Here is a 23308-nt window from a genome sequence, read left to right on the forward strand (position 1 = left end):
TAAATCGGTTACTTAATAGCAATTGATATTCATGAAACATGAAATATTTAATCATATTCTTAGCGTTCCATAACAGAAAGTAGCCTTTATAGCCTGAACACTGGATTTACCTTTAAGAAAGGTTTTAACTTAACTAATTTCAGAACAGCTTATACCATAAATCAAAGTACCAGGGAAATGGAAATAAACAAAGAAACACACCAGTTACATTATACCTAACAAAACTTTATGCTGTGACACATTGACAAGATAAACCCAAAACATATTTTCATTGGCTTGCCTCCATGATTACATGTAATCAAATCAACATTGACGAAATATCTCAAAATAAAATAAAACAAGTATTAGTGTCCATGGCGTTTAATCTGTCCAATGTCACATCACCTGTAAAAGACCAAGCTGAATTTATCAGCTAAGGACGAAGCAGACTGTTATTCAAGATTGCAGTGATAAGACAGGAACACATAACAATTCCAGTTTGTGTAAATATGCAACCTGTAAGTGACTACAGGCATACAATGTACAGTGACAGAGCAACAGTTTGTTTATGAAGAACAAATATGAGTTCCATAAGGAGAGAAAAAAGTGACTGTCAGCAAGACACGACCAATATAAAGTGCTTCACAGGCAAAGCCACCAAAGGCAGAGGTGACTAACAGACCAGGCAAATAAAGAGAATATCATCTATGGCATTGTGTAACGACAATCCACCAGGTGTCAAAATCTGGCACAAGTAATGAGACAGAGAGATAAATAAGAATGTGAACGGTTGCTGAATAACAGAGCATTTCTGGATACAATGTCATTAATGCCATCTGGAATTAAATTAAGTCATTTTGTACACTAGAGCATGGAGGCCTTTATTTTCAGACAGTCACTAACACCTATGAAGCACAAAACAACCACTTCATCCTGGCTGTTATAAATCCAATTCATCATATCCTCATAGGAGTTCGACTGCAGGCTAGTTGGGCGGTCCTGACCCAAATAACCGAAGAACATAAAACAAAAAGAACACATAGGGCTCTGAATCGGCTTCTTGATTTCCTCATAGCTGGTTCCTTGACCCCTGAGAGCTGTGTCTAGTGGTGGTTCACCACTAGTAGGTACTCGGGGGTTTGGTGGGAATCGCTGACCTTTGAGATCATCCAAGAAATCATAACGAGAACTTCTCATGAAAAAAGACCCTCAAGAGGCTGAGGCAAAGCTGAGGCAAAGCTGGCAATTAGTTCAGTCCCTACAGATGAACGCACAGGTTCACACACAGAGGCACGTGATAAACAAACGGTGGTGCTATTCCTGATAGCTGGGCGCCTGTGGGGAGGTCTCTATGCAGCAGGAGCACAGAGCCTGTCATCTATGGCGGGGGCTGTTCCAACACCACATTCACTCCCATTCCGATGGGCTTCGGCCAAGTCATTTGTTCCTCTCTTAGAAGGCCGAGCCATCGCACACAATGTTTTGTCCTCTTCCAGGGAACAGCTCCATCTGCCAGTAGCGTGGATCAGCATACACTAGAGGATTTCAAATAAGACCATTTTTATAACATGGTGGCCAGCTCAAAGAACTAAAAAATAAAGTAAAACCTAATGCCCTTTTAATGAACCATAACGGTGCATGGCAGGTTTGCACTCACCCATATCTCCAGGGCCGAGCCAGAGGTTGAAGGAGTTGCACTGTTTCTGGCAGTGGTGGACAGGCAGCACCCGCAGCGTGGGGTGGCCCTCTCCCACTACCAGCCAGCCTAGCACCTCCACTCCCTGAAACACACAGAAAAACCGCATTACTGATACACTGATATCAAAGTCCCGAACAACTACATACTGTATTCAGTATGCACCTTGTATGAAACCCCTTTACAAAACAGAGCAGAACCTATCATGTAACAGGATGAAAATGTCAGTTTCTTTAGTTCAGCAGACATTTTTGCTCATACCAGCTAGCAGTATACTGCCATTGGCATTTTTAATGTGCGCATTCTTATGTCACGGTCTAACCTTTGATGTCAGCACAGTAACTAAATGTTCCTTCTACCAACTGATTTTGGTCAGAAACGTGGCCTATCTGATTTCTGCTGCAGTGTAGTGTGTGTGTGTCTGGATGTGTCCTCGGGCCCACTCACCCTGGTTTGGGAACTGGTGCTGTGAGTGACTTGGCAGCGCTGCAGCATAGTTCCTGCACTGTCCAGCAGGTGACAGAGCTCTGCTTTGGGGAACAGCCACCGCAACACCTTCTCCCTGGCCCCTGTGGCGAACCTCCTGCACCCACCCAAGGATGATGAGAGCGCAGAGAGATAGTGGTTAAAAAACAAATCAGCCCTTCATAACTGCATGTAGAGTAATTTAGAGGGTGTTCTGGATTCTTCAAGGGTTCTTCAAGAACTCTCTCAAATGGGAGTATATGACCTCTTTGTTCAAAGTACCTAGAAGACTTTACCATCTACATTTACCAGTGACCCAAAACGTGTGTAAATGATAAGGGAATGTGTGTATACCAGAGCAGGGTGAAGTTGGCGGGGCCCTGGGGAAATCGCTCCTCATGGGAGAGACTGCTGTCCTGCTCCTCTAGTAGGATACTCATGGAGGCCGCATGGGCCGAGTAAAGCTGCTCCAGCTGATGCTTCTGCAGGGTCAGAGACTCGCCGCCCTGCCGCAACACACACACACACACACACACACACACACACACACACACACACACACACACACACACACACACACACAAACACATGCATATTAGCCTACTTGTTATGTAACTAAACAGTAATAGTTCACAAAAAGCAAAAAGTCTAGAGTAGGCTAACCCTGAAGACAAAACTGCAAACGAGAGTGGAAGTGAGACTGCAGTACAGGAAATGTAGTATACAGTAAAATGAGGATCTATGCCTCCGAGATGCCAACACTCAGATTATAAAAGAGATTTAAGTGTTTACAAATGCAGGGTTTGTGCAAATCTTTTGGTGGCTGCAACAATGACACCCCCCCCCCCCCCCCAAAAAAAAAAACCCACCTAAATAGTGATTTGATATGGAATGACCCAATTGTGATGTACCACAGGTACAGTACAGTAAGTAATGGTATGTCGGCAAAGACTCAAGAAACAAACTTTCTGGAGAAATTGACATTGTGAACTAACTTTTGTTAGTTTTGTTTGTTTGTGTTTCCACCCACATCAGCAACAAGATTGTAAAGTTTGCAGATGACAACGGTAGTTGGACTCATCTCGGCCTAGGTGGGTGAGCTAGCATACAGGGACGAGGTGGAGTGGCTGGCAGAGTGGTGCTCACCACAAAAACAAAGGAGCTGGTCATTGACTTTAGAAAGAACAAGTCTGACATTCAACCACTCTTCATTGGTGGGGCCTGTGTGGAGAGGGTTCAGGTTTCTGGGCATTAAGCTGGAGGACGACCTGACATGGTGCGCCAACACCAAGGCGCAGCAGAGACTGTACTTTCTGAGAATTCTCAGGAAGAGCGGTCTCCCCCAGAATCTGCTGCTCGCCTTCTTTCACTGATCCATAGAGAGTGTGCTTATGTACGGACTGTGTGTTTGGTATGATAGCTGCACATCCTCAGAGAGGAAGGCGCTTCACAGGGTAGTCAGGGCAGCAGAGAAGACCACAGGCTGCCCCCTCCTCACGCTGAAAGAGATCTACACCTCCAGATGCCGCAATAAGGCAATAGACATTTCAAATGACCTTTCACACCCAGGTCATTGTCACTTTCAGCTCTTGCCATCAGGCAGGAGATACAGAACAATGAAAACCAGGACAAACCGTTTAAAAAATAGTTTCCATCCGAAGGCAATCATGGCCCTTAACTCTTCAAATTTGAAATAGTCTGTTTTTGGCCCTTAACCCATTGTGCAATTTCTATTGTGGAGTATGTTTTTTACCAGTGTAATCTGTACAACTTTTTATCACCAGTATAATGATGAATATAGTCTCCCCTTCACGGGCAGCCGTGGCCTACTGGTTAGCGCTTTGGACTTGTAACCGGAGGATTGCCGGTTCGAACCCCGACCAGTAGGCATGGCTGAAGTGCCCTTGAGCAAGGCACCTAACCCCTCACTGCTCCCCGAGCGCCACTGTTGTTGCAGGCAGCTCACTGCGCCGAGATTAGTGTGTGTTCACTGTGTGCTGAGTGTGTTTCACTAATTCACGGATTGGGATAAATGCAGAGACCAAATTTCCCTCACGGGATCAAAAGAGTATATATACTTATACTTATATACCTTGTGAAATCTGTACAGAACCATTCCATATCCAGTGCAATATATGTTTATATTCTTTTTATATTCTTATATATGTGTATTTTTTAAAACTATTTATTGTTTTTATGTATACTTCATGAGTTGACAGCACTTTCAATCTCGTTGTACCTTTGTAAAAAGTGGCAATGACAATAAAGACTATCTAATCTAACTTTTGTCAACATTTGACACATTTAATTAATTAGAATTTGTAATTGAATTGAAATTATTATGACCATTCAGAACTCAGAAGTCTTATTTTTCAACTTGGTGATAGTACAATACATAAATCTTTAAAACAATATGAGAACCATTGCCCTATGACCTACATAAAGGGAGATATAGCAAGTCAAAGTCCCTCCCCCAGATTTGTTCAAACTCAGTTAGCCCACTTAATATTGATTCAAGACACGTACAAGTACAGTTCCATGGGTTTCTTATGCATGCCAAACTTCATTCAAATCTATGATGCAGTCCAAAAGTGTGATGATATGACAGACTTCCCCAGAGGCAAATGTTCCTGACTTAAATATGAATGTCTCGTTGTACAAGAACTGTCAATTGTTTGTTTTAAACTGTAAACACATTGTCAAGCTAAACAAACACAAACTTTGGTCTCTGTTTGCGGAATTTGTACACACCTCTGGAAGGCTCAACATACCACTAATCTCCTTTCATTGTATACTCCTCTGTTTGCCCTAATATTTTGTCACATCTCCCCTTCTTATCTCACCATCAAAAATGTATAGCATTCACTGCATACTCCATACTGTATAAACCAATGTTCAACATGAGAAGGACATCTCTCTCGCAGTACCAACAGCAGAGGCAAACTCACCTTGAGTAAGACAGGCTGGGGTCTGGCACGTAGCCCACTGAAGTCTGTTTGAGACTCAGAGAGCTCTGTAATGGCAGAGACATCTGCACAGCCAGAGCAGTTTACCAGAGCTTGATGTAAGGCCCCAACACTCCACCACTCATGAAATCCTGCAAATACAGTTGAGCACCATTATAGTAATGAGATGTGCTGCACTGTCACTGTGTGTGTTTGTTTGTGTGTGTGTCTGCGCGTTTGTGTGCGCATGTGTGTGTGTACCTTGTTCACACATGTGTATTTTTTTGAACAAACAAGACATTATGTTATAAAGGGGCTTTACAGAGATTGTGAACCCTGAGAACGATAAGCCTGACATGGAAGTCTTAAGCTGCACAGCTACTACTTAGAGTTACAAGTTACCAGTGTTTATTTGTTTCTTGCAGTCAAAGCATCCATTATTACCAAGGCTATATGGCAAAACATGACATCAAGTTTTTCAAGGTATTAATTTATGTTCTGCACACAGACAAATAAGATAATTCTATCATTATGCAATATATAAGATACGCAGTTACTTTACCTTGCAGGTTATACTTCTTGGCAATAGGCAGTGACAGTAGCCGCACATGACTGAGGGGGGAGGACCAGTTATGGCTGTCTGAGTCTAGTGACTCCAACTGACGAGGATGCTGGGGGTAGGTGAAAGCCAACACAGCTACCACCAGGAAACCTATAGCTACAACAAACTGGAAACACAGAAACCATTTAATTGTCTGTGGGTTGACCACAGAGAAGGAGCACAGCTGAAGGTGTGGAGCAAACCTGACAAACCTGCGTCTATTATACATATTGGATCAAACTCGATGAAAATAAGGGCTATTTACTATTATTGGCTATTAACTGATTTAACACCTGTTGATTTGTGAGGTTATTAGGAATTATATCAATATCAAAACATAAGCACAAAGTATATCATCACTGATTAATTCACTTATGTTATTACAAGAGCACTGGATTGGATTCCTACCTTGATGGTGGCTCGCAGAATGGGGAATTGGGGTGGCTCCCTCCGTGGTTCGTTGGTCTCCAGTACTTGTTTAATGAACTTCTCAATCTCCCTCTCGGACATGCCATAACGATATCCCGACTGCCGTAAAATGTCGATGCTTTCAGACAGTTTGTCATAGATGCAAGGTTCACTCAACGTTGTGCCCATAGCGATCACACTGGTGCTCGTTAGCCGTTAGATTTTAATCAGCTTCAGGAGGATGAGGATAACAAAATGTATTTGGAGATAGACATGCCGTAAACTCCGTTTCCGTGTTAGAAGGGACGGGACTCACTACTAGGATATGTTCTCAACGGATAGGCACAACAATTACAGATATGTACCCCTTGCGATAGTTAAAAACATATAGATCAACCAATATCAGCACACTTTTGGAATCCGTTCAGTAAAAGTCAATAGCAGCGTTTCAGAAGCTGGAGAAGCCACATTTATCCCATATCACGTGAAAATTCCTTTGCCTTCATCGTCGATGACTTCTGTGATGACATAAACTGGTTCAGTTAACGTCAGACATTCATTATAACAATTTAACATTTCCTCACTGTCCAAAAGTCAATCTCAAAGCCATTACTACAATTAAGTGTAATTACAACAGATGATATAGATGAATTACTAGTCTAAAAGAAATGTCTTGTGAAGGTAACATAAGGTAACGTCAGAGAATGTCTAGCTGCTAATAAGGGACGGCTCTGGTAACGTTAACGCTAGCCGAAACTGGCCAGGTAACATTAGCTAAATGCTAATAACAGTGTCAGTATCGACAGCTAGCTTCTAGCTTATCGCTAGATGCTGTAGCAGTCCACAGCTAGCTTACGACACTAGCTAAACAACTGTTCAAGTATGCCAGTACTTGTCTTTCGTTAATGTCTGAAACTCTATGTACAAAACTAGGTACACTTAAATGACAGTACTAGTAAGTCCGTTTGTTCTTCATGACCAGTTCCCATACAATACATTGCGGTGACCACCAAACTTACTCGATGACACTTCACCTCCACCTTCCACTGACTGATTCGAAAAACATTACTTACATTTTACAATCCGCAGATTCGACTACTCCCATTTGCCCATCTCTGAATATATTTCTGGAGACCTTTTAAAGTGTATAATTCAGCAAAAATGTCATGTTTTAGTACATTAATGTAGTTTTTAATCTTATATTTTTTGATAGACTATTGTCGTTGACGATGAAACTACATAATCGAATCATCATGTGGCAAAAAAATGTAACTTTTTGCGCTTTATTTTAATACGATTTCTATGGTTTTCTGTTTTCCTCACAACCATAGAATTATTGTTGCAGTGGCCAGTCTAACCAAGAGATGGTTATTGTTATTATTTGGCAAAGCACAAATTATCCTTTATACGACTCTGCGCAGAGCTAGACCTAGGCCTGGACCTGTCAAATGAAGTGGTCTGCATATGGTGAAGAGCACGCCTTACGTTATTATATTTTGATTACCACCATCCTTTAGTACCCATCTGTGCCAGTTTGTTGGAGTGCAGTCAAATTTTAATGCTGAGAGGCGCATAAATGCATTTTTTTTCTTATAGGGTGACCATTAAAATGTGTGTACAAACTATAATGTTATTGTCGAATTATGTTCCTCATATGATTAGCGTTTCTCAATAATAGCTTTAAAAAGGTTAGACAAGACGTTTATTTCAACAAACTCCATAAAGTGCGACTACGATAGGGGGCGCAATCTGAAGACTAAGACGAGCACCCAGACCAGCATGCCTTCTTTTACCAGTCGCCCTTCTCCCTGCATTGTTTAGGATCAGCTGTGCATGGATCTGAAACCCCACCCAATGAGGAAGGACAAACCATAGGGAGGAACAGGGACTGCAAGAAAACAGAGCAAGGGGGCCTTTTACGATAGTGTCGATCATTACAAGGCAATAATAACGATTATTGCCGTTTTCAGTGCAATTTTCTCCCAGGAAGAGGAAGGAAGGCTATATTGCAACATTTCTCCTACTGTGCGCCGCGACGGTGAAGTAGTCAGCTGATATTTCGTTAGCAATTTCCAACGAGCGGCGACAAAATGATTGCCTTGATTAACAAGCTTCTGGACTGGTTTAAAGCGCTGTTTTGGAAGGAGGAGATGGAACTAACATTGGTTGGTTTGCAGTATTCGGGGAAGACGACCTTTGTAAACGTGATTGCGGTATGTGACCATTTTATGACTGCTTATAGTAATAATGTAAATCATGATTTTTTCCGAGGTAGCGGTCCCGTGATTGACGCTGCGCCCCCAGTTAATTGCTAAGTGTCGTATTTAGCTGAAGCAAGAAAGCTGACTATTACACCGTAAATACGATGTCATCTTTGCTTGTTTTGCATGTGGTTGAAGTTGCTACAGCGTAACTGCAAAAAGACAATGCGGGATGACTCTCTGGGCCCAGAGTGTTGCTAAAGCGTGCGTAAATGAGCAACGAGAGCTAGCCCCAGTTCATCATATGATGTGCAGAGACTCGTTATGACGGCATCGCGTGTGACGTTGGGTGAATGAAAATGGAGTCCTCTCAATATTTGCTTGGTAGTTAAATGCATCTGTGATCCAAAAACGACATTTGTCGGCCACATTGGCCTAAATCCGGTCAGGAATGTCCAAGACTGAATTGGTGTGTGCTGTGTGGATTAAGCTAGTTTGTAGTGACCGCTCGAAATACTACAGCTAGCATTAGGCTAAAGAGGCAGACTCTTTCGAGACTACGCTGACCTATAAGTTGTAAATCATGTAAATTACGGCTAGATAGGTCCATGCCCTACGTGAAACTTTCACAGAATAAATTAAGTGGCGTCGTTGGTTTTAACACCTTATCCAGCAGCCTTACAGGGTTTCTGCAGTTATTGGGCCTGCTGTAGCTTGTTGCCTGGTCAAAGAGGTGGCCAACCTCAGACAGCCTTAGCGTCACCATTCTTTGACATGACTCTTATTCATTTGGTAGACCTGTGTGTGGCATAGGCTTAGGCTACTTCATTTCGTACTTAACAGCGTAACGTTTAATACATTTAGCATAAACATTGTCTATAGGCAAGGCCAAAGACCTACAGAGCTTTCTGTTCGAATGTTAATGCAACTCCTTTTGCATCAAAAGGGTAGAGTTGTCTGTTTTGTGCGTTGGTTTCTCTCTCTGTTTTCACACCGACCTAAGCAGTCAAGTTTTTGATATCACCTTTGCCTGTGGCTAACACTGACTGATGAGCGATGAGTAGCCTAAAAGCAAAACAAAAGGCCCACTTTATATATGCCATTCTTGTTTTAAAAGTAATGTTCATGTACATGTCCATCATAATTTTGAGTGTTTGGCTGGTAGCCTACGGGCCAATTATGCCCGTTTAGGGCTATGTGAGGGTAATTTACAATGTTAGGCACAGTTTGAAGTAATGTAGTTGGTCTATCCTTAGATCAAGTGACGACTCAAGTCATAGTGGTATGACTATTATTTACCCTGATTCAATTCATGGTTTCATTAGTTCTCATATTTTTCCAGAACAAACTACACCTCCTCATTCTGTGTTTCTGAGAAAGGCCCCAATTAGCTTGTCTGGTAAGGCAAGCAGGATGTTGTCAGCTGGGTCTGCTGAATCATGACATTTGTACATTAGTGAGTCAGTCACAATTTAATCACTTTGGATTTGTGTTGAGGTGGGCTTTACAGTCATATTAGTATGATGAATGTTCTTGTTTTCCGTAAGATGTTATTCGAAGTGTTTTATTTTATTCAGTTATTACTTTGATAAATGATCACTACTTCACTGAAATATAGTGGTTAAGGAATTGGCATAATTGACTTCCCATGCATTGAACCTGAGTTCCAGATTCTTCAGTGTGATTATGCCCAGTTTTGGATCCACTGGCATCAAGTGCTTTTTAATTAGGTCATCATAACAATTTCATTACCATCATCAATCATCACTGAAATATGATTTTTCACTTTTTTTGTGATCTGTGAAATGTCACTAGAAATCCCAACATGGTACTGAGGTGCAGTATGTGAAAGAACAGCCATATGTGAGGATATGTCCCATCGGATACCTATACTACTGGGCCTGTGGCCGTGTGTCACGCTTTCCTCTTGACCAACAAAAGCTTGTTATGGAATACCCTGTCTTAGCATCTTGTAAGATGTTACAATTAGTCACCCACCACTCTGTCTAGCTTTGCTGAACACCATGGGTCAAGTTGTCTGCCGCAGCTAATGAGTATTCCACCTGCGCCGGAGGAGAATGCTAGCCAGATTTTTGTGGAAGGTCATCCGTGTATAAATTCACACCTTTGGCAAGGACATAAATTCAACCTGCTCATTGCCCCACCCTCTACTTGTAATTCCTTGCTGGCTCACATCGTTCGAAATCACATCATCTTGCCAGTTGCCAAGCCTCCTTTTATCAGAGGATCCATCACCAGGACTAGTTCAGTGACACATTACATGACAAATTCCTTTTGACTCCTCTTTAAGAGTAAGAATATCAGAAGCCTGAAATAGCTTGACTGCCATCAGTAAAGACTAATGATTTTTTTTAAAGTGGGTAATTTAATGAAGACCCTATTAATAGACACAGACAGACTGGGAAGATACTGTATGTGCATGTAATCTTTAGATGGGATTGGATAAGGTAAGGCTTGAATTGAAAGTAATAATGAAAGAAAAAACAGCTGAGGCATTACATTAAAGAGTTCTTAAATGGAAGTTGAAATAGCAACTGGTTGTTTGATTCCATGTAAAGGGCATTTCACACCAAGAACATTAATATAACTAATATCAATATCATAATATAACATTAATAAAAAAAAAAACAAATCACTCTACTTAATATAAATGACAACGTCCACTTATAAACCATAATGATGTTAAGCAGTATTGTGTAGTAACGGTTATCTTTATAGTTATTGTTTCTGGTGTGAATGGTGCTTCAGAATTCCACAGCACTCTGATATGCTGGCATCATGGAGTCATGTCCTTAATTCTCTAGATACATTGCGTGGCTTGACATTTTTTAACCCTCTGAGAATACAGATCATTCACTGTGGAATCGGTGATTCCCCCTGTCTTTCTAAGAATACGGTAGTTCAGTTTCTGCAGTGTAGGACTGATGGACTGGAAAATGTCTCGTGTCACAAATTGCAAGGCTTGTGCTTTGATGGCGTTGGAGGGTAACAGCCTTTGGCAGGTGTGTGGGTGTGTGAGGTGTGAGTGAGACAGGAGCAGGAGCAGCCTCAGACGGTTCAGTCACTCATTTTTATCCGTATCTTTTCAAATGTTTTGTACAACAGCGTGAGCTAGTTTTTAAAAAGAAACCTTGTGTGTGTGCGTGTGTCACATGCGTGTGTATTTACAAATGCATGCTTTTACTGTTTCCTCTCTGCAGTCGGGGCAGTTCAGCGAGGACATGATCCCTACCGTGGGCTTCAACATGAGGAAGATCACCAAGGGCAACGTCACAATCAAGGTCAGGGCGTCAGCCAGTCCAGATTCAAACAAACACAAGACTGTTAACCTGAATACAACATTTCTAACATAATTGCTCCTGATTTTGTGTGCGTGTTGTGGGTTTGTAGTGTAGAGTACCATGGCTGAATTTATTATGATAATGTATGAGTCAGTTAATGATAAAGTCAGTTGTCTTTCAAACTTTTAATCGTTTAAAAGTTTGAACGTTTGAAAAACAACTGAGTGCTGTCCTTGCTTACTTCATACATCATCACTATATGAGGGATTTAGCACCTAGTTAAGTTAAAACCAGCAAGTGTGAGTGCATTGCTTCATATATTAGTGAATTTCTTTTGAGACATTTAACTTCACAGTCCAAGTCCATCCTGTTGAACATCAGTCTGATTTTATCACAGTGTTTATCACAACCGTAGTGATCTATATCATGTACGAGGCCTTGTTATTCATTTGACGTAATTAAGTGAATGTAAGTGTCAGGCATGAGTGAAGACAGTCCCTTTGGTCTCCACTAAATTCTATTTAGTGGTTCTGATACTGGTGCTTGTCATCTGCTCACACTGGTAGGACAGATCTTCTGGGTGGTATTCCAGAAAGCAGGTTTACTGGCTTAACTGGGTATGTTAACCCAGAGTAAGCGGTAAACCTGGGATTTCAGTTCCAAAATGATCAGGCAATGTAAGTCACTATGGTAGGCTCTGAACTTAACTGGGTATGTTAACCCAGAGTAAGTGGTAAACTTGAGATTTCAGTTCCAAAACGTTCAAAAATGATCAGGCTATGTAAGTAACTATGGTAACATAGGCTCTGAACTTAACCTGGTAGGGGGTAGGTTTTGTTCAGGTTATGTTCGGTTATTCAGCCAGGCCGCTATTTTTACACTTGTCACACAATGGCGTTTCATTTTGATGAAGGTCCGATTGAAAAAGAAACACAAATCATCCGTGCTATATTCACCGTGAGAGGGCGATAAGACCACGACACCACACCCTTTTTGCGAGAGCGCTACAGTTTTTCCAGTGGAATCCTTAATGTAGGCCACTTGAAAAGCATTTTCCATCCCTACATTTCTAACTTTACGCATCGTGGATTAGAATAGAATAAATCTTTAATGTAGGCTAGCTAGCCTACACCATGGTGGACATTTGTCTTTGGCTCACCAGAGATACAAGACAGATGGACAGACATCTCAGACACATTGAAGATATTAAAACAAGTACAGTACTAAAAAGGGAAAACATAGAAAATGAATAAATAAGTTTAAATATAGGCTACAAAAAAAATAGTTCAGCAAGGTATGTGTGTTCGGATAGTCATCACCCCTTGCTGTGTGTTAGGGGTGATGACTGTGTGTTAGGATAGTCATCACCTTTAGCTTACCCTGATTCCGATGCTGGAGAGCAAACAAGGTTTACTTGGCCCACAGCAGAACTCGCGTTAAAATAGAAAATTACATTTGGGATTCTCAATGAGTATGGCCCGCTCAATCTGTGACAAGGTAGGCTAGTTTATGAAAGCATCATTCAAAGCAGTCAATACGTAATGTCCACTGAATTATTTAATTGTGCTTTTGACATTAATAGGCTATCCTAAACTTATGCATGTACACGGTCAGTTAGGCTATTCTCTGCCAAGCAAGGTCTCGTTCCTTGGCTCAAGTGCACTTTTTTTTGTTATTACAGTTCTCTCCTCCTCGTAAGCCTCGAGGAGAACTTGCTACTCCGCCTCTGAAAAATACGGTGCTCTTCGTTTCGCTGGTTTCACTCATGGTTTCGACTCTCAATAGATGATGTCTTTATAAGTTTGTTGTGAACGCGCACAACTCTAGGTTAACTAACGTGGGATTGATTGAACTAACTGGTAACCGGTGTTTTGGAACCAACAGCTCGGGATTAGTCGCCACAGGTTCAGACAACCCAGAGGTTAAGTTTTATCTCAGTGTTTGTTAAACCTCTTTTCTGGAAAAGGCCTTGTACATAGCCAGAGTTTGTTTATAAAGTCTCTGGCATAGCTTAACATTCAACATTCAGCGTAGTTGTTTTATACAGTATGTATGTACTGTATATGCATATTAGAAGTCTTCTCGGTATATGTTTAGGTTTGAGAGCGACACACGCCTGTCCCCAAGTGTTGTGTCTGGAGTGTTGCGCTGTGCATGTTGAGTTCTAATTGGTGTGTTTCCCTCCTGGCAGCTTTGGGACATCGGAGGCCAGCCTCGATTCAGGAGTATGTGGGAGAGGTACTGCCGTGGAGTCAGTGCTATTGTGTGAGTACTGCAGTTGTCACCTGCCCTTGTTTACCACACTCTAACAGGCCACGATATAGCAATGTTAAGCATTGCAATGGCAGACTAGAAGTGAACATTGAATTTTTTTTGTATAATTATTTTCATCAAGAAGTAATACATATACCAGCATATACTGTGTAATTTCATATCACCATCAAAATACAAATCCTACTAGTAACAGTACTCTAGAAGTGAACATTGAACTTAATGTTGACAGAATTCTTCATTTACTGTTCAGAAGGATTGTAGTATAGCTTAGGCACATGATGGCAATATCGAGTTTTTTTTATTATGCTGAACACATTCATTGAACAAACTGTTACAGTAGTTGTCCAGTACAGCACATATTCTCGATTGGGCACTGTCATTTTCTCTAAATGTCTTTTGTTGAGAGATGCTATACAGTATGTGTGTCTTTTTTGCTTTCTGGGCCTATTTGATGTCGTAATATTTTCTTCAGATATAATCTTTGTCTTTTGGTTTATGCTTCCTGTCATTCAGATATATGGTTGATGCTGCCGACCCTGAAAAGATTGAGGCCTCCAAGAACGAACTGCACAACTTGTTAGACAAGCCCCAGCTGCAGGGCATTCCAGTAAGTACCGCTCAGGCCACGACCAAACCACCAATTTACAGCCCTGTTTTCATTAGCACTTCAGTCAAAGCGGTGTCATGCCCTGTTCTGGGGACATTCCTAGTGTTTATAGTGATGAACAAGTGACCTACGTTGCAGAAAAGTGTGGCATATGAAAGGTTTTGAAGTTGGAAAGCTCTATGTAGACAGTTCAACCCAAAGAGCTATTGGGGTTCTCGAGCCTAAAAAGAGTTTCTTATAGCTGAAGGGGCCATTAGATTAGACTATATAATGCCTACTTCAGAGCATGGTGAAAATACTTGCAGTTCAGCATGCATGACATCATTGATGACCGCATTGAGGGGCCAGTGGCTCTTAGCACTCTCTGGTCGGAGGACATTGCGAAAAGACACGCTGACCTATTTTTAATGGTAGTTTTAACCATGTCTTCCAAGTTGCATCCAGCTAATTGGTGTATATTGTTTATGGGATACTACTGCACCCTGTAAATAATGTGTGTGTTAATTTTGGTGTGATGTTCTGAGAAGACCCTTGTGTGTCCAGCTGGTTAAAGGGTTGTGGGCTGAGCTTAGTGCAGATCCATATGCAGCACCTGAGCCCTCACAAGGAGCCCCTCCCTCCAAGTTATGACGAGGGTGGCATCTGTCCCGTATGGGTCCTACCATGAATAATGAATGTGTGTGTGTGTGTGTGTGTGTGTGTGTGTGTGTGTTGAGTAATGACCACCACTGCAGTGCTGTCTGATTTATTGAACTGGGGGGAGAGAGAGAGCGAGAGATGGATGGATGGATAGATAGATAGATAGAGAGATGGATGGATGGATGTTAGTAGTGAGAAGATAATTACTGAGCAAGTGTGCGTGTTTTTATTTTGCTGTCTGTGTGTGAATCTTTATTGGTGCCTGTGTGTCACCGTCTAGGTATGATTATATGTGTATGTGGACAGGGAGAGGGGTGGGGTCAGACGGCTTGTAGAGGAGTCTCTCTCTCTCTCTCTCTCTCTCTCTCTCTCTCTCTCTCTCTCTCGTCACATCAAAGTTAGCACGTAGCGCTAAAGGGCTGGCTGGGCGACGTGTCTGTCTGTGACTAGACATGGGAGGCCATTAAAGGGGCAGCTGCATCGCTGGGCGGAGGAGGCAGGGGGTCCTATTGATTCTGGCCGAAGGGCAGTGGCTGAGGGACTCACAAAGGTCTTAAAGGCTTTATGACTGTTCAGAGGTGCACAACGATGCAAACCATCCAAGGGCTTTTTGTCAATCCTCATCAGGATTTATTGGAGCTGCCTAAAGTTGGTATCCAGGAGAGCTAACAGGAGGACAGCTGCTAATTAAGTCATATATATATATATATATATATATACATACAATATACACACACACATTTATATATATATAATATGTCACTTTAAATGAAAATCTGATGGATAATATACTGTTGCATCACTGAGTATATCATATTTGACCTAATATAGTGTAATACCAAAGACCAAAACCATTGGCTGAGTTTCATTTTTTTAATGAAGATGGAAATGGATGTTCCTGTTAGCAATGAAGCCTTTTCTACTCCGTGCCTACAGGTACTTGTTTTGGGAAACAAAAGAGATCTTCAAGGTGCCTTGGATGAGAAGGAGCTGATTGAGAGAATGTGAGTTTTTTTCATCATTTTGCATGTTAAACTCCACCCTTCATTTTTATTGGAGGATTTTAAAATTGATTTTAAAACTCAATCCTGCGCCCTCCAGGAATCTGTCCGCCATTCAGGACCGAGAGATCTGCTGCTACTCGATCTCATGCAAGGAGAAGGACAACATTGGTAAGAGTTTACTAACAGACAAAGGGTGTCCCTCCCTAATGTGAATGTGTGCTAAACACCACATTTGCCTGAAATATTGCCTGTTCATTTGGCCTCTATATATTATGTATGTATTGTGGAGGTTGTAAGCTTTGTACAGTCTTCCGACAGGATATTGAATCACAACTTTATTCATAGACGCTATTCAATGAGCTTACTTGAAACTCCTGAAAACTCCTCACCTTTCGGCGAAATTCGCCGTTTTGAATTCAAAATAGGGGACTTACGTGGTTCGCGCAGATCCGATGAAAAAATATTGGGGGGGGGGGGGGGTGGTGTATGGGGTTACAACTGAGTTTACAAATCACGCGCAGACGCGAATGCGTTGTAAGACAAGAGCCCAATTAAAAACTTGTCTGATCCAGCAACGATTATGTGAATGCAGCCCCTATGCATTTAGCCTATTAAACAGTGGAAGCTAATGCAACGCGAACAGAACGCTTGCGCTGGAATAGCCTCCCTGTCTGTGTGACTACAGATATATGCGTCTGAAATGTGAGCCCTGCGAGGAGAGATCATGGGAGAGATGCTTATTGATGTCACAGGTGGGCTAGTTGAAACGTTCAACTTCTGCCAGAAAAAGACGTTGAGATTGGTGTAGCAACGTAGCATAGGCTGTTGTTAAAGTTAGCGATATTGGACAGAAATATAGACATAACGAGTTCATTTGATGAAGAATAGGTGCAGTTTTAGCCATCTAGATCGACAAAAGGTGAAGCAAATAGGCATACTTTATCAGTATAGCAAAGGCTAATGTGAATAACTAAATAGTTGAATTAAATGCTCCTAAACTGGGCTGGTGCGTTTTGTCGAGTTCAGAGACAAAAACAGTGTTTGACATGGCAATGCTGTCTTTTAAGAAACGCTCAGTGGCCTGACACACTAGCACAATGCCACAATCTGTAAGTAGCCTAGCTGCAGGTTAAAACATTTCAAACCAATTTTACAAATTAAAGCCTAGTCTACCCTACCCAAGTTTATTTATTACCTGGTTTGGTCCAACAAATATTCAGACTTATCTTATTCAGACTTATTCTAATAGTCTACTATGAAGTGTCCCGTAGGCCTATGAAATCTTAAGAAATGTCTGATAACTTCAGGCACAAAGAAAGAAAACTCATGTAGATTACTGAGGAGGAGAGGAGGGCCAGGGTGAAGCATGTTGCCAAACAGTGCAAGTGGGCCCCTTCACACTTAGGCCCAAGCCAAAAAGAAGAAATAATAAGTATTTTTTTGTAAAAAAAATAGTCATTTTGTAGTTTGTTTTCTTTATAAATCTCTGGTTTTAGGCAACTTCATACTCCATGGAAGCTATGCACTATTGGCAACAATGTCACTCGCGCTTGTTTTGCTATGAAATGGCCATTTCCCACTTTGCGCGCCCTTCTCACCTTTTTCACCCCTGACCTGTTTTCATGCCTGCTCTTACCTCCTCATGACTTTCGCTGTTGGTTTGTCTTTTGACTGTATAAGGGTTTGGTGTTGATTTGTATTGTGTGCCCCTGTAGACATTACACTACAGTGGCTGATCCAGCACTCAAGGACCAGGAGAAGCTGAGCCCCCCAGCCCTCATCCAGCCCACCTTGACCTAACCCTGGAGGAACAGCGTCTGGTGCACACACACACACACACAAATATACACACACACATATACATTTACATGAACACAAATACACACACACACACATACACTCACTCACTCACAGGCTTCTCAAATTTACTGTTCTAAACAAAAAATAGTAATCCCTCACCGCCCCTCGCATTTCCTCTACACCCCCCCCCCCCCCCCCCCCCCCACCTGCCCCTTCCCCACCCATTACACATTCAGCCAAGTTCTATTCTTGTAAAGACATTGTGTAAAAAATATGATTTGCACTGCTTTTTTCTCTGGTTTTGTAGGGTTTTTTTTTTTTACATACACATTTTTTTACAAGTGACTGACACTGTCACTGATCAAATAACGGCTTGTTGTTTACCTTCTTTGCGCTTTTTTTGTTGACCTTTTTTTGTTATTCGTTTGTTTGTTTGATGGGGGTCTAAAATGTCACATGTTGGTCAGAGGGTTTCATTGTTGGCTCGGTCTCACCTTAAACAGCCACAGTGGAGAGATCCATATGGCATGCTTTTCTTCAGCATTACCACCTGTGACTGGATATAGTGGCTGTTTGGATGGGTCACTTTTTCAAAGCGGTTGGTCATATTATCGGTGGCCAGAGTTAGGTCACAGATAGTAATTTGTGATTTCAGCTCCTTGGTTGATGACTGTGATTGCCACCGCTGATTTCCTGAAAAGGAAAAGTCCGACCTTTGGCTGAGGTGCGTGTGTGTGTGCGTGTGTGTGTGCGTGCGTGTGTGTGTGGGGGAGCCAGCCTAATACCAGTTAATCATAGTTTTATGGGTAGGAGAAGGGAAGTGAAGCTGGCCATGATTGCTGAACACACCACTTGCCTCAGTGTGCAGCTTTTCATCTTACCAACAGAAGAGCTGTGGATACACACTTGAGAAAAAGACCAGTAATGATTGTGCTAGTTGCTCTATCTTCTGAATGCATCTGCAAAACACAGTAGCCATAAAATCAGCTCTATTTCCTCAGCGAGATACTTGCATGCAATGACGCCCCTGTCCTCCAACCCCACCTGTCCTTGCTATGTCGTCTTGGCATTTTATGTTGTGAATTTACCTGGAAATTCAATGTGCAAACTATGTATCTTCTTGCCTTTGTCTTGTATTACCAAGCTGTAAGCAAAATTTAGTAATACCTGTATCATGAAGAAAGTGATTTGCTGACAGCTCTTATGACCTGACCAGACTTGCGTTATGAGATACCGTGTGTGGTCTTGTCCCTCTGTGTAGACCAGGTCAGCTCGTAGCCCAGTCAGTAAAGATGTTAAGTGTATTTAAAATAGCCCTCCCACAGGAGCAGGAAGCACACAAGTGGTCAGCTTAGCTCTGGTGGAAATCTTGTGAGAGTAACTCTCGGCCACTCGGACGCTTATGTTTTTGTGTATTTACAGCATCAAAATGAAATGATGTGTACAGTGCTGAGACCATTTGGTTCAAAATTGAATGATGAAGATGATGATCATAATCAGAACCAGCATGTTTGTCCATTATTGGAATAGATTAGATTATAAAAGTCAATATTTTTTATCTGCATCATGTGATCTGTTGTTACATATACCCTCATTAAAGCCATAGTTTGCTCTTTTTAACCTTTTTTTTGGAAGGTTCCCAAAATTTTAAACCCCTTGTATTATTCTCCTGATTGGACACTGTTTTGAACGTATTTCTGAGAGCACAGATTCAGAGGCTTATGCGGAGTTGAATTGAGTGCACATTTTCAGCACGTTGTTTCTGTTTCACACATTCCTGTTGAGGGGGTGGGGGCAGTTCAGCCTCTTTTGATACTCTGTGGTCCTATGCACATCATGGTTTCGGATCCTCCAACAGCTTTGCACTGCTTCTTGGGAAAAGGTTAATACCTTTCGATCTTATGCTTGGTAGCTTGACAGCGTGGGAAGAGTGAGGGGAGACTCCGCTAGTTGGATGGTGGACCCGTGTTAGTTTGAAATATTTTCTGATTGGTATGCAATTCGTTTGGATTTGGTTTAGGATAAGGTATATGTTGCACGGTCCGCCATTAGATGTCTTAAATGAACAATGCTAGAATGCATTCCTGGATTTGTGTGTGTGTGTGTGTGTGATTCTTGGATCAGAGTCTGTACACCCCCTGCTACACCAGACACCAGCAGTTCCAACAGTGCTTACTGCATTCTTTTCATTTTGACCATTTTTTCCCCTTGTCTGCCAGGCTCTTTATACATCACACACTAATACACCTGACTGTGTTGGCTTGGGTTCAGCTGTCTTATCTCTGGGTTTGAACTGACCATGCCATTATGGGAGTCATGGAAACGCACAATTCTGTGTGAAAGGCCCCAAAATTCAATTTGCCAGATGCCTTTTTTTTTTCTTCTTCCTTTTGTACTGATTGCTTAAGCTGTTGGAAGGTGTACTGTGTCAGTTTCATTTTTTGAAGGTACGTTTCCGTTACATTATACATATGTACATTTGCAAGCAAACAAACAAACAACCTTTTGGCATGTTTTTGAAGAGTTTCTATTTGCTCTCTCCGATGGGATGTTGTACATAGCAACTTGGAACCAAAACAAACTTGCCTGTCTGTTCAAGTCCTATCAGTTTTTGTGAAACCTGTGTGCAAAAAAACAAACATATGTGTATATATAAAGCATAAATTGTTTTATTAGCTTTGTTGGTGAAGGAGTGAGTTGTAATAGGCATAACCTGTTTCTGTTTGGTGGAGGGATCTGTTGGGATACATGGGGATCACCTCTTTTTATTGCATTAGTGAAGGGGTCCTTTTCAGTTGCAAAGGAATCCCCTCTCATAATGATTGAGGAATCCTTTGGGTAGTATGGGGATCACCTGTGGAGGAAAGGCCACTTGTGTGCTGCATGTCGACAGGCAGTCTGTCACCTCATGGTAGCAGGGCCTTGGGGCTAAGTTTGGCCTGAGATGGCAAGAAGAGCTATCTTTCAGCACAGATTATTTTTTTCCTTGTTCTGGCGCTCTGTCTCTCTCTCTCTCTCTCTCTCTCTCTCTCTCTCTCTCTCTCTCTCTCTCTCTCTCTCTCTCTCTCTCTCTCTCTCTCTCTCTCTCTCTCTCTCTCTCTCTCTCTCTCTCTCTCTATTCTTCCCCTCACGGTGTTCAGGAATCAGAGAGACTCCTGGTGAAATAGAAGATTTTGGACTTTAATTTTTGTCCATAAATAATTAATTGATATAGGTTATTGGTATTCTGTGATGTCAGAGCAAAAGAAAATGGGTCATACTTCTGCCGGATGTTAGAAGATGTTGCAAAGCCAAACCTACAGGCTTGAACCCCATACTATAAATATCCTAGTCACCTTTAGGTGGCAGCATTGGCCACTGTTAGCATTGCTCTTTATGAAGTTAACATCAGGTTGATATTTATACAGTCTATGGTTGACATTAGTCCATTCCTTGTCTCCCAGAAGTCCACAGGTGTATTGATACTTTACTTTTTTTGAACAAGATCTTTGACTCCCTTTTCTAATTCTTGGCGAGTTCAGCAGAGCTCCACATTGGCCTTTATTTCTCTCCCCTGTTTTCTTTCTTGTTTTTCATTTGTTTTGAGGTGGTAGTCTATTCAATAAGCAGTTTGCAAAAAGATAAGAAATTACAATAACAAAAAAAGACAGCGATGCCCTTCCTCCAGAGCGTAATCCATGATGGGTTTTGAAAGGCTTGGCGTTTTTACTGTGTGTTACTAATATCTGATAACTGGGATGCTCTGAGATCATGGAGGACACCTGAGCACACTACTGGTTTTTATCAAGTGCTAGCATCATGGGCCTCATGTGAACCCATGCCCTGCAGCATGAAATATCAGTCCTATTCATAATACACTATTTGGTCCCCTTAGAAAAGAAGAAACATGTATGTATTCTATGTATTAATGATAAAAAATAGGCTGTTCCTTACTATCTTTATTATAACACTCTTTCTTTTGGAAAATAACTTTTTAAAGAATTGTTGACATGATAACAAGTGTTTCTGTATAACTACTTTGAAGAAACTTTCAACTGATGAAAACAGGTTACTTTTATTTTAACTTCTCTTTATATTCCCTTGTCCCTCCAGTGAGAACTGTACATGTTGCTATTGTTATCTTGAGATAATTTAAAGATGAAGAATAAATGATTTCCCACTCAATGGAAGACTTCCATTCATTTTTTTCTGAATGGATTTCTTGGAACTTGTACCAGAGAGAGTGTGTGTGTGTGTATGTGAACCAGTCTAATACCAGTTAATTATGGTTTTATGGGTAGGAGAAGGGAAGTGAAGCTGGGCGTGATGGTGTGTGTGTGTGTGTGTGAGAACTGGCAAAGATATTCAGGAAATGTCAAACTAATTAATTTGCTGCTCAAATACATTTGGGAGTATGCTGTTAACGCAAACAAAAATGGGCAGGCAGGTATGCTGTATCTCTTCAGAGACTTCTTTACTGCACCACACAACCTGGCTGTTTTACATGCTAATTACAGGCAGGCATGGTTGGTGCTGATTACAGACCCCAGTAGAATCCCTCAGAGTGTCCGCTTCATGATGCCTTTGTAAAGCTTTCCAGCATTTTCTAATACATCTCGCTCCTACTGAAATGTGGGGAGATAAACTGAATATGAAATTGGAAGATATACAACTATTCTTTGTAATGTAATGAATGTCATTACATGTTGCTCATATCAGGGGAAAAAGACCAAATATTTCTGTGCATACTGTTCCTCTGAAGTGAATAATGTGGAAAAACAAACATCTTACTTCTACACTTTCTATGGCTGTCCAGCCAGATTGATTTGAACTGAGTATTAGTGTGCTTAATCTCAGCTGGGTTCCCTGACTTTCAGTCGTCTTCAGTAAAAAAGATGTCTGCCAACTGATTACATGTGAATGTACGAGGGTGTGTGGCAGAATAGAACCTGACCAGTAGAGGGCAGTACCCATCTTCCGAATAGAGACAGACTTGTTCTTGAGTCTCGCAGACGTGGGAGGCAGAAGGGCTGGGGCAGAGTCGAGTCGTCTCCTCTCCTTTCATCCTTCATTTGAGGCTCCCTACACACACAATTGACGCAGTGTGGCTTGAGAAAAATCTTGAGTCACAAAAGGGAGCCATTGCTGAGAACACTGTGACGACTCTGGTGGAAAATCTGTGGCGGGGAGACGGGCTTTCATGATCACGTCAGCTTTCATCTTTGTGTCTGGGTCTTGGCTTTATGGTATTACGCTGGGAATGACTCGTTTGAGGTATCACAATTCGTAAAAAAAAAAAGGAAAAAAAATTCAATTGCATTTGATAATTATGATGAAAGAAACTGTTTAAAACACATTATTCTTTTGGTAAATAAAACTGCTGGTGATTCCTAGAACATGCAACTTAA

At 41.6% G+C, this 23308-nt stretch overlaps 2 protein-coding genes across 5 annotated transcripts; one reads left to right on the plus strand and one right to left on the minus strand.

The window, feature by feature from the left end:
* Positions 1 to 204: 204 nt before the first annotated feature.
* c4h6orf89 (chromosome 4 C6orf89 homolog) lies at positions 205 to 7161 on the minus strand. Of its 4 annotated transcripts, none has more exons than XM_042088425.1 (8): positions 7114 to 7161; positions 6095 to 6612; positions 5648 to 5813; positions 5089 to 5237; positions 2495 to 2646; positions 2123 to 2258; positions 1637 to 1760; positions 205 to 1514 (listed from the first exon to the last, which is right to left on the minus strand). In XM_042088425.1, the coding sequence occupies exons 2-8, from the start codon at positions 6281 to 6283 to the stop codon at positions 1432 to 1434; spliced, it is 999 nt and encodes a 332-aa protein (XP_041944359.1). In that variant the 5' UTR covers positions 6284 to 6612; positions 7114 to 7161; the 3' UTR covers positions 205 to 1431. The 4 variants fall into 4 exon arrangements, with proteins under 4 accessions (XP_041944359.1, XP_041944355.1, XP_041944358.1 ...); XM_042088421.1 differs by having other exon boundaries at positions 7032 to 7156; XM_042088424.1 differs by having other exon boundaries at positions 7048 to 7149.
* A 679-nt stretch (positions 7162 to 7840) lies between these two features.
* Positions 7841 to 22085, plus strand: arl8a (ADP-ribosylation factor-like 8A). The gene is made up of 7 exons (XM_042088426.1): positions 7841 to 8307; positions 11517 to 11597; positions 13789 to 13862; positions 14385 to 14478; positions 16054 to 16121; positions 16219 to 16289; positions 17837 to 22085. The coding sequence occupies exons 1-7, from the start codon at positions 8185 to 8187 to the stop codon at positions 17884 to 17886; spliced, it is 561 nt and encodes a 186-aa protein (XP_041944360.1). The 5' UTR covers positions 7841 to 8184; the 3' UTR covers positions 17887 to 22085.
* The last annotated feature ends 1223 nt before the right edge of the window (positions 22086 to 23308 follow it).

Source organism: Alosa sapidissima, chromosome 4, assembly GCF_018492685.1.
Source record: "Alosa sapidissima isolate fAloSap1 chromosome 4, fAloSap1.pri, whole genome shotgun sequence".
Classification (NCBI taxonomy): domain Eukaryota; kingdom Metazoa; phylum Chordata; class Actinopteri; order Clupeiformes; family Clupeidae; genus Alosa; species Alosa sapidissima.

Bases quoted from the DNA above. Each gene is read 5' to 3' on its own strand.
- c4h6orf89 (XM_042088425.1), bottom strand. From the start codon at position 6,283: ATGGGCACAACGTTGAGTGAACCTTGCATCTATGACAAACTGTCTGAA. The intron at 5,814-6,094 runs GTAGGAATCCAA...CTGTGTTTCCAG, and splicing joins TTCTGCGAGCCACCATCAAG to TTTGTTGTAGCTATAGGTTT. The intron at 1,761-2,122 runs GTGAGTGGGCCC...TGTGTGTTTCAG, and splicing joins GCACCAGTTCCCAAACCAGG to GGAGTGGAGGTGCTAGGCTG.
- arl8a (XM_042088426.1), top strand. From the start codon at position 8,185: ATGATTGCCTTGATTAACAAGCTTCTGGACTGGTTTAAAGCGCTGTTT. The intron at 8,308-11,516 runs GTATGTGACCAT...TCCTCTCTGCAG, and splicing joins CCTTTGTAAACGTGATTGCG to TCGGGGCAGTTCAGCGAGGA. The intron at 11,598-13,788 runs GTCAGGGCGTCA...CCCTCCTGGCAG, and splicing joins AGGGCAACGTCACAATCAAG to CTTTGGGACATCGGAGGCCA.